This window comes from Fistularia commersonii, chromosome 6 (genome assembly GCF_037954325.1).
Source record: "Fistularia commersonii isolate RoL2024-O1a breed Wild chromosome 6, RoL_Fcom_v1.0, whole genome shotgun sequence".
In the NCBI taxonomy this organism is placed as follows: Eukaryota; Metazoa; Chordata; class Actinopteri; order Syngnathiformes; family Fistulariidae; genus Fistularia; species Fistularia commersonii.
Genome location: NC_141289.1, coordinates 3261757 through 3272330, shown reverse-complemented (window position 1 = coordinate 3272330; position 10574 = coordinate 3261757). Strand labels below are relative to the sequence as shown.

The window sequence follows — 10574 nt, the reverse complement described above, 5'->3', positions numbered from 1 at the left end:
TAGCTGTTTTTTTTTTTTTTTTTAATTTGAAAATCATATAGCTCTTGCTACCTGTGTCGAGTTTGTCGTTCTCCCGCGTGGGAATCTGGTGTTAGAGTCGGATGTTGGAAGGGCTTCGGCTACGGAGAGCTTCCCAAAAAAGCCTCCAGGTATTTCTCACGTCACAGATTTTATGATTTTTCATTAGATTTTATCCAATTCCTCCTTCAACGTTTCATCACTGTTATCATCATCGCTTTCAAGGCTCGTCACCGGTAATTCATTACAAAGCAAAGAAATCGGCGTCGCTAACGCTAGCATCCAGGATCCAGGCTATTTGCCGGAGACATTTGTTTTTATAGCGATCGGGAGTTTAATGGCAAAAATTCCGAGCGTTTCTATTTTATTTTTTTGGGGTTAATGTTCAAGCTTGTCTGCCCAAACTTGCGCGGCTGGATGATGATTACCGGTCAAACATTTCTTCATCGGCTCGTCGACCCTTCAATCTGCAGAAACAAAATGTCACGTCTGGCAAAAATGAACCAATAAGACCATTAAAAGACAACCAAAATCAGGAAGATTTGCCATCGGCAATGCGAATTTATTTTTTTAAAATAAATAATTAAACAATTAGATTTTTTTTTTGATAAAAAAAATCAGGTACTTTTATTTTGAAGGTCTGCAAACCAGCTGCATCTGCCCACGTTTTTCCCAGTTAAACCGCGGGGCCGAATAACGAACCCGTTGGAATCTGATGCGTCGAAACGAGAAATGCGCGGCTTGTAAAAAAGTTTTTACGGGCAAGAGAGACGAAGGTCAAGGTCACAGTGTGTAGTTTCCTTTTTTCTTTTTAACGGCCCGGACAAAGAAAAAAAGGTTTCCCAAAAGACGGAGATCAGATCCTTATCTGGATTTAAGATCAGCAGAGATAACACAGGGTTGTAGTTTCAGGAGACGGCGCTTCTTCATACTGCGCGCGCACACACACACACACAACACACACACACCTAAAAAAAATTCACAGATTGCTGGTAAGATAATTTCCCACTGGTTTTCGGGGTCGCTCGGATTATTTCTCTTATATTAGCTACATTAAAACGTTCAAAACATGCATTATTTTCTTATTTTGGACAATTAGCATAACAATTGCTATCATAATTAGCATTGGTAATCAGCCATGATTATATGCTATGCTGTTAAGAAAGCCCTATAGGGCCTAGTGTGTGTGTGAGTGTGTGTGTGCAGAAAACAGCCTGTAAATGTCCCACTGTTAAGTCAAGAATAGAATTTAAACATAAATGACACTGATTAATAACTACTTTTATTTACATCAATCATAACAACCTTGTTGAAATCTTCCCTGTGGTGACAACTGGACTTGAATTTCTTCACTTGAAAACATTTCAGCCTTTATCCGAGAGGCTTTTTTTAGTTCTGCGGGGAGTTTCCCAATATAACTGCCAGGGTTTTGGGCGGGTCTTGGTTATGGTGGCTTGTTATGTAAATGTTCGGTCGTTCGGCAGAAATCAGGTTGTTCCCAGTTGCCACGACAAGAAGATTTCGACGAGAATTCACCATGACCTGATGACTGAGAACCCCCGCAGCCAATAACAGCCGGTAATGTATTTTACTCACGTTGTCATTGGATGACCGTCGGGTCACATGACCCCAGGGTCACACCCACGACCCCGTCACAGTCCAGAAGGGGACGTGCCTGACTAGAAGACACTCGGCCCTTGAAGATCGCCGGTATTTTAAGTTTTCACTTAAATGGCCAAAAAAAAAAAAAAAGGCCGCGTTCGTACAATTGTACTTCTTCGGAACCCCTCCCGGGGAATTTTCCGACAAATATGGCCGTCATCGCCGCAAAGGGAGTCCGTCGGGGTGGGATGGAAGGTGGGGGGTGTCAGCTCTGAGACGTGTCCTTCAGCCGGATGCTGCCCGTCACGTGAGCGATGAAGCACCTCAGCAGGTAAATCCCCGAAAAATGGAGTGAGCTGGTTCGCGAAAGGAAGGAAAGAAAGAAAGGGATGAGTTTGTTTTTTTTCTCTTCCCTCCCAACTTAAGTTTCTGATGATTGCATTTTTAATTTTTTTTTTTTTTCAGTTAAACCTTTTTGTTTTGATGTTTTGGCGGAGTGATGTAATTCGAATAGAGGTGTGTTATTTTGTCTTTCCTCCCAGAAATGAGGTTTTCCATTGCTTGAGTCACATGGAGCAGAGAGTAGACTGGCTGTGAGCCAGTGTGTGTGTGTGTGTGTGTGTGTGTGTGTGTCACCTGACAAGGAAGGGCTGAGGGAAGCAGCTGGTGGTCCCAGTCTGGATGAGCTGCTGGAGGTTCAACAGGTACCTCAGCAGTAACCCTCGACTGCACTTGTCCACCTTCGTCACCACAATCTGTGTGTGTGTGTGTGTGTGGGAGGTATGAGGTTAAAGCTGGAGTGTACACACTGACGCACACTGATGAACAGCATGACACCCCCCGAAACACACACACACACACACACACACTAATGGACCATAGAATACAATGACACACAATACAACAGACAGACACTTGCAAAATCACATTGAAACTGACTACAGAATGACACACACACGCACACACATACATACACATACACACACAGGCATACTACATCCAACTAATAAACAACAGGGTATACAGACACACACTACAGCAACACATGGACGCTAGCAAAATCACATTCAAACTCACTACAATGTGACAAACACACACACAATACAACACACAGGATACTAATAAAATCACATTGAAACTCACTACAGCATCACACACACACACACACACACTAATGGAGTACACTGACACACACTTAAACAACACATACACACACTAGCAAAATCATATGATACTGACTACAGAATGAGACAGACAGACACACACACACACACACATACACACACACTAATAGAATACACTGACACACACTAAAACAACACACACACACTAGCGAAATCCCATTGAAACTCACTACCACATGACACACACACACACACACACACAGATGGAGAACAGAATACACTGACACACACTACAAAGCAATAACACTGATACACACCACAACGACACACGGACACAAGCTAAATTGCATTCAAACTCACTACAGCATGACACACACATCTACACCTAGACCCACACACACACAGATAAAAACACATTGATGCGCACTACAACACACTGATGGACAACGGAATACAATGACACACACTGACGCACACTATAATGCCCTGATGGGAAATACAATACGATGACACACAAAATGACAGCGCGCAACAAATGAAAGACTGACACACACTACAACACACTGATGCACACAATAACAAAGAGACGCACACTAGAAAACACTGACACAGACGACAACACACCAACACACTAAACAAAGACACAGATGCTTTGCTAAGTTCCATTTGACCTTGAAATCAGCCTGCTGTCGCACACTACAACACACAGACACACACTAATGAACAATATAACACACTGGTGCACAATAACATGCATAACAACACACTGACACACAGATAACAAAATCCCATTGACAGTCACACGCACACTGCAACGCATGAATGTGCACGACAACAACACGCAATACACTGATGAAAAATACAAAACACTCGCACAAAATGACACACACACGCATTTAAATTAAACACACTGATGCACATTAAAAAAGGGACACACAAAAACACAGTTGCGCACCTGACATCGCACATTCACACGATAACACACGGATTCACGCACAACAATACACTGATGCACAATATCACACACTAATGCTCACTATAATGCGCTGATATACAACAAACCACACAAAGCACATACACACTGATACCGAACCAAATCATATTTGACACACACTACAACGTACTGACGCACAAGTAAACACAAAACAACGCAAGACATTGTGAGATACACTACAAAGCACCGACACACACATCAACACAATAATGGACAATAGAATACATTGACACACACTACAACAACAGACAGACACTCGCAAAATCACATTGAGACTCACTACAGCATGACACACACACACACACACACACACACACACACACACACACACACACACACACACACACACACACACTCACTCACTCACTCCAGCATGGTGTCACACACTACAATACACGCACAATGCACTCAATGCACTCATGAACGTCACAAAACACTTGGAACAACAACACAGTGACACACACCATAACACACTGACACCTGTTACATGCTCTGACACACACACACACACACACACACACGCGCGCTTACCAAATCACATTGATTTTCACTACAGCATGCAGTCATACACTCCAACACTGACACACACAACGAAGCATTGACACACACGAAAACACACAAAACACTAGAGATACAAAGCAAATCACATTGTCGCACACAAAATGATGCGTGACAACAACACAAGATGTGCTGATGTAAAACACACACGCACACACACACACATGCACACACACGTGTGACCTCTGCTTAGATTTATTCTGATCCCTACTGGCCGGATTGGTGAACTACAGCTAAACGCAAATTTTTGACAGTTTTTTTTTTTAATATTTAAACCACTGTTTATTTCCCATGATTATAAAGGTAAAATAAAAAAAACAAAAAAAAAAGTGAAAAACTTTTAAATGTTCAACATTTATTTTATTTCTTAATTTCTTAATTTTCTTAAGTTTATTTCTTTATTTCTTCTTCCCTCAGGGAATCTTCAATCTTTGTAGTTACTGCTAACAGTTAAGACAATACATATTTCATTATATGTCTTATTCTTCCTCCTTTCTACTATTATCTATTACTGTTATGTTTTTTACGTGAAACTCTGGCAGAACAATTTCCTTCGGGATTAATAAAGTTGTTCTCATCTCATCTTAAATTTTGGGATCGATTGTGTGTGTGTGTGTGTGGGGTCTCACCACATACGGCCGCCTGGTCTCCTCACACATCTCCATGGCGACCCGGTCGGCCTTCTGGATGCCCACGCTGCCGTCCACCAGCAGGAAAGTCCGCGCAAGACTGGGGAGACCAGTGCACGTGTCAGGCGGTGTGATTGTTTTCCAAGTAACAAAGGCCTTAAGACGGCTGATGAGGGCAAAGCGTTCCCTTGCGTCAGGCGTCTCACTTCTTCCTGGTGTACAGGTAGGGTTCCACCATCTCCACAAAGTCCGCGGGTGCACGGTACCCGTAACCCGGCATGTCCACCACAGTGAAGGCCCGGCCCACGCGGAAGAAGTTCATCTTCTTGGTGTGACCCTGGTGGACGCACACATTAACGTATAGAAATCAAACACTAATAAACACAAGGAAAATTGTGGTTTTCATGTATTTGCTAAAGCTTTGTGGAGTTTCCATGTTCTCCCCATGTCTGCTTGGGGTTCCGCATTGTTCTCCGGGTTCCTCTACACCAGGGGTCGGCAACCCGCGGCTCTTTCATCTTTACACTGCGGCTCCGAGTGGAAAATAAATCATAAAATATAAAATTATATTTATTATTTTTCGCCGCTCAAAATAACGTCACACTCGCGGAAGCCGGTATACCCGCCAGCCGGTAAAGTTCGCAGAAGTTCAGGAGCAGAAGTCCCATAAACCAGGTAAAATAAATATTTATGAAGATATTTTGCAAATTTTTTTTTTTTTTTATTGTTTACTGACACAGTGATTTTTTTCCCCCGATTTTTATTGGAAATTCAGGTCAAGGCTCCGCTACACGCTCTGAAAGCCCAAAGCTCAAAATGGGTTCATTACATAAATAAAATTTAATTTTTTTCCGTTATTCTTTGTGAATTTCAGAAGCGACACACTTCACACTTGTTTATACTAAGTGTAAAGGTAATGAAAAGCAATATATACAGTGGTACCTTTATTTTAGATGTGTTTTCTTTTCCGAGGAAACCGGGTCCAAATGGCTCTTTGGGTGTTACGGGTTGCCGACCCCTGCGCTTAACAATCCCAAAACACGCAAGAGGTTAATGGGAGACCCTGAATTGCCCGGATGTGTGTATGAGGGAGTGAATGGTTGTATTTTTTGTGTGACGTGTGAACGGAAGGACGAATGGTTGCGTATCTGTGTGGCCTTGCGATCGACATCAGCTGGGATTAGGGGGGTGGAGAGACTGACCGGGGTCTTGGAGACTCGGACCTCCACCTCCGGGCTCAGGGAGAACAGAGCTTTTATGAGGGACGACTTCCCCACATTGCTGCGGCCGATGAAACACACCTGAGGAGACAAAACCTTTCCTTTTAGCGAATGCTTACAGTTAGCGCTAGGCTAGCTCCTAGCTATGCTGCCATAGGCTTACTCTGTGGAGGGATATCCCAAGACGTTACTTAATTTATGAATATTGAAGTCGTGGTAATCCTGCTGGAGTAAGACGCTTCACGACGGGATGGATTAATCCTTACACATGTGTTTATTAAGCAAAGCATCTTTAAAAACCCCAAATACAAAAATCATCTAATACAGGTACCCAGGCTTATGCTGTTTACCCTAGCCCGTTTATTTACTCTGGGACTCTTAACCCAATACATTGTTTTCTCTAATTTTATATTTTACACGGTCATGGAATAGCACAGTACTGTGTCTTAATTTGATATATACAATGTGGAGAAATTCAGTTCTATATTGGCTACTTCAATATTATCATTTCAGCACCTGCTATTAGCATGTAACGTTAGCACCACCGTTATTATTCATATGGTATCGTTGCATTTGTCCAAGGTTTCAGCATCGCTAAAAGGCGGCTGTTTCTCCCCTGTTGTCGCCGAGAGCTCGCTTTTCGGGGGGAATGATGGGATTCTTTAGATCATCTTAAAGAGAGGCGGCCAAGATCTACTTTATGTAGGAAGCGACATGTGTTGTGAGTCTCAACCTAAGTGGACTCACCGACTTCTTTTGTTCTGCAAAACCTGCACTCTCATCTAGCTACTTTTATTGCAAACTCGGCTGCAAACTTAAGTTTGTGAAAAATGTCCAGGACAATAGCGCATTCATGGATGGATTTAAGTTGACTTTTGGATAAAACTTTATATTAGTTTTCATTATTTTGGTCATTTTCACAAGAATACAGTACCGCAATACCTTGACCTAAGTTGATCCACAATTTAATTTGTACAATATTTTTCACACTATAAGACACATTTAGAATCCTTAAATGTTCTCAAAAATCAGCTGTCCGCCTTATGTAAGAATTTTTGTTATGCTTATTGACCTCGAACCAAATTTATGTGGTAAACGACGCTCAAACATCTGTCAAAATGTTTTAGTGCGACTTTGGTAAACAACAAAGTCGCTCCACTCAATTGATTATCGAACCATTCCCACCTGAAACAGCGACGCTGTATTAAAGTCGGCCCTTGGTGGAAAATGGGTTGCAATGTCAGACAGCGATAGATATCTAAATATGTAGTGCTGGAATGCAACGTTGTTCCGACCTTACACTAACTTTAGGTGTCCGGAGTCACTGGCAACGATAAACCAATCAGAGAACAGTACATAGTACGCTTCCCTCTGCCACTTTTTTTGCAATACAACATCATATTACTTTATATTTGTGTGTATGAGGACCCCCAAAAATGGCACCTGTTAAGAGACACGCTTACATAGCGGAATTCAAACTCAAGGCTATCAGTCACGCAGTATATCACGGTAATAGAGAAACTGCGAAAGAATTCGATATTAATGAATCAATGGTACGGAAGCGGAGGAAGCAAGCAGATGAGCTGCAGCGACTAGAAAGACTAAACAGCGTTTCTTAGGGAACAAAGCGAGACGGCCGCAGTTGGAGGACAAAATTGAACGGTGAACAGCAGGTAGAAGAGTATCTACGGTCTCAATTCAACTCAAGGCAACAGCGATAGCGTCCGACGTGAAGATCGATGACTTTCGAGGAGGTCCTTCTTGGTGCTTTAATTTTATGAAAAGGCATCAGCTCTCCATCCGTACAAGAACTACAATCTCGCAGTAGCTGCCAATGATTACAAAGACTAAACTGACTTTTTTTTCGCTTTATATACTGTATGTTTTATCAGCGCCTTATGTATGAACGTAGACCATTGATGGTCTTATGGTCCACAAAATACGATATATCATATTTCCCTATTAAAATGAATGGAAAAGCGACTAATACCCTTTTTGTTATGATATAAACTGTATTTATTATGTAAATTTGGGCTGAAGATGCGAAAGCAGTTGGGGGGATTTTTTCATTTTGTGCTCTATTGCTTACCTTGACTTACTCGCTGCACACTTAATGCTACAGTGCATTGCTAGATGTAACTAGCACACTTTGCTACGTTTTATTACTAAACTTCATTTAGCGACAGAAAGAATGCCACTCCTCCTTAAAACAATCAACCGTGGTTTTGAACGACTCTTCCTGTCCTGATAAAATCGCAAAATACGTTTTTACATTCTTTCTACTTTCCTAAAATAGTAATTGGGGTCATTTAACTGCTGACCTCTGGCTGTTTGAGGTCCGGCGCGTGATCCATCCGCTCCGCGGACACGTGGTAATCGATCCTGTGTGACGGAGTGGAGCAGAAGAGCTTCTCCGCCCTCAGGATGTCCTCGACGCTGGGGTGGAAGAGTTGGAAGGGCTTTGTGTCCACGGAGCTGGACGCAAGAACCAACGGTTGGGGAGTCAAAGACGACTGCATACATTTTCCAATTATTTTCTTGTTGTTTTCTTTGGTAATTCTGTTGGATTCAGTTAATGTCCTGCTAGTTCTCTCACCTGTCTAGGTAAGGCTCCAGGCCGCTGAAGGGGTAAAGCAGACTCTGCATCTTCTTCTGCGGAAGCGTGGAGGCTTTCTGCAGCGACGCTAGCTTGTGGACGGAGCGTCGGGGAACAGAGTAGATGCGAATACTGGTAGCGAACATGTTTCCCTGAAGATTTCAGACCAGCTTGCTGAGACAAACAAACACACACAGCAGTTGCTCGAGTTTATACGTGTCACTCGCCATAGAGGATTGGATTTTTGAGTCTCTGAGCTGCTGAGTGAGTTTGTTTTGTGAATGGGGAGGGAACCACTGTGCAATGTATGAATCACTGAGTGATCATGTTTTATGAAAGACATATCTATCATTTTCACCAGACATCACCAATTGACAGACGTGTGCACGTCCCATGATCCAAAAACTGTGCATGAAAGGGGCAAGGTGAAGCGCCGCTACGAAAAAAGAAGGACAGCGGTCTTGAAAAGTCCGAGCTGAGGGAACACAAAACAAACGACTGAAAGCATTGTACGTCAGAACTACCCGGATCATAAAACATAAATTTGCAGCAAAGAAACGTGCAAATGAATCTTCACTGAAGGTATCAGGCATTTTTAGGCTAGATGAAAAATAATTAAAAATAATACTTAACAGAGAAAAGGTGTTTCACAAAGATATGTTTGCATGTTCCCTTAAAACAGACACATTTTCTTTTTTTGAAGATGTTGACTTTTTTTTCCAAATTGAAAAGTAGGCATTCGATTATTTTCACGCTGAGACCTCTAATATGCAAGAAAACAAGAGAACAATGTTTCGTTAATGCTCCAGTTTTACCGGAAGAATCGCTTTTTATTTATTGTATTTTTGTTTATGAGTGAAAAAGGTGATTCAGCTCTGTTTGCACTTTTTACATTTCTTTTATTCTGAAGTTCCCACTATCCTAAATCTGAAACACAGACCTTAAATGTATTAGCCTGGGACTACTTTTATTTGTGGTCAGAGAGGTTGCTGTTTACTGAACAACATCACTCTGATTTAAGAGGCTTTTGGGGGTTCATCTGAACATTTGTTTATTCGGTCATTCGAGAAAAGAGTCAGAATTTCAATATTTTTCCCCAACTTTTCCCAGTTTCCCCCTGTTTACGTTCAAGTAATATCTTCCAAACCAATGGCTTTAACGCGAGTTTAGCAGCTAAAATTACTTCACATTTCAGTGTCCAGTTTTGCGTCATGCCTGAATCCTAATTAAGACAATTTCGCGAGTTTAAAACTACTACACCAAGCGCCTATCATGAGAAAAATACAAATTACCAGTTAAATCCGTATCGTGAACCGGCTTTTCCCTCAGCGTCGGTCGAAGTGTTGAATCCAAATGAAGCTGATACCAACGACTAGCATTCCCTGAAAAAATGCTGAATTCAGATGTCGTATATTCATAAAAAGACGCAACCTAACGTCGTGTTTACGTTGGAATCAAGGCATGCCTTCACATCAAATATATACATCTCGGTTTAACTAAACTTTTAACGAAAACACCACAAGCTAAGGCTACATACGCCAGTGTCCTCCATGATGGGTGCAGCGTTTAAATGTGTCCGGCTGAAACAACAAGACTAGCACTTCCGGTAGCTAGCACTTCCGGTGGCCGTTTAGAGAAACAACAAGTTATTATTTCCACTTTTGTTTTTCTGTTATTTGTTTTCTAGTTAATTTATTCACATAATTTCATGGTGCTTACGTTTTTTTCATGGTAAAGCTAAATATATCCGAGGAAAATTACCTTTTTTTTTATTCACCCATGACATGCTTCTCATAATGTGAAAATTGCAAATTACCCAAAGGTCAGAGAAAA

At 41.8% G+C, this 10574-nt stretch overlaps 1 protein-coding gene across 3 annotated transcripts; it reads right to left on the bottom strand.

Moving 5' to 3' along the window:
* Nucleotides 1-559: 559 nt before the first annotated feature.
* Nucleotides 560-10294, bottom strand: gtpbp8 (GTP binding protein 8). 3 transcript variants are annotated; one of them, XM_086147743.1, is made up of 8 exons: nt 10034-10294; nt 9110-9216; nt 8742-8915; nt 8467-8620; nt 6128-6226; nt 5132-5262; nt 4926-5025; nt 560-1976 (listed from the first exon to the last, which is right to left on the bottom strand). In XM_086147743.1, the coding sequence occupies exons 3-8, from the start codon at nt 8885-8887 to the stop codon at nt 1746-1748; spliced, it is 861 nt and encodes a 286-aa protein (XP_086003869.1). In that variant the 5' UTR covers nt 8888-8915; nt 9110-9216; nt 10034-10294; the 3' UTR covers nt 560-1745. The 3 variants fall into 3 exon arrangements, with proteins under 3 accessions (XP_086003869.1, XP_086003867.1, XP_086003870.1); XM_086147744.1 differs by lacking the exon at nt 9110-9216 and adding an exon at nt 2257-2375 and having other exon boundaries at nt 1753-1976; XM_086147741.1 differs by lacking the exon at nt 9110-9216.
* Between the last annotated feature and the right edge of the window lie 280 nt (nt 10295-10574).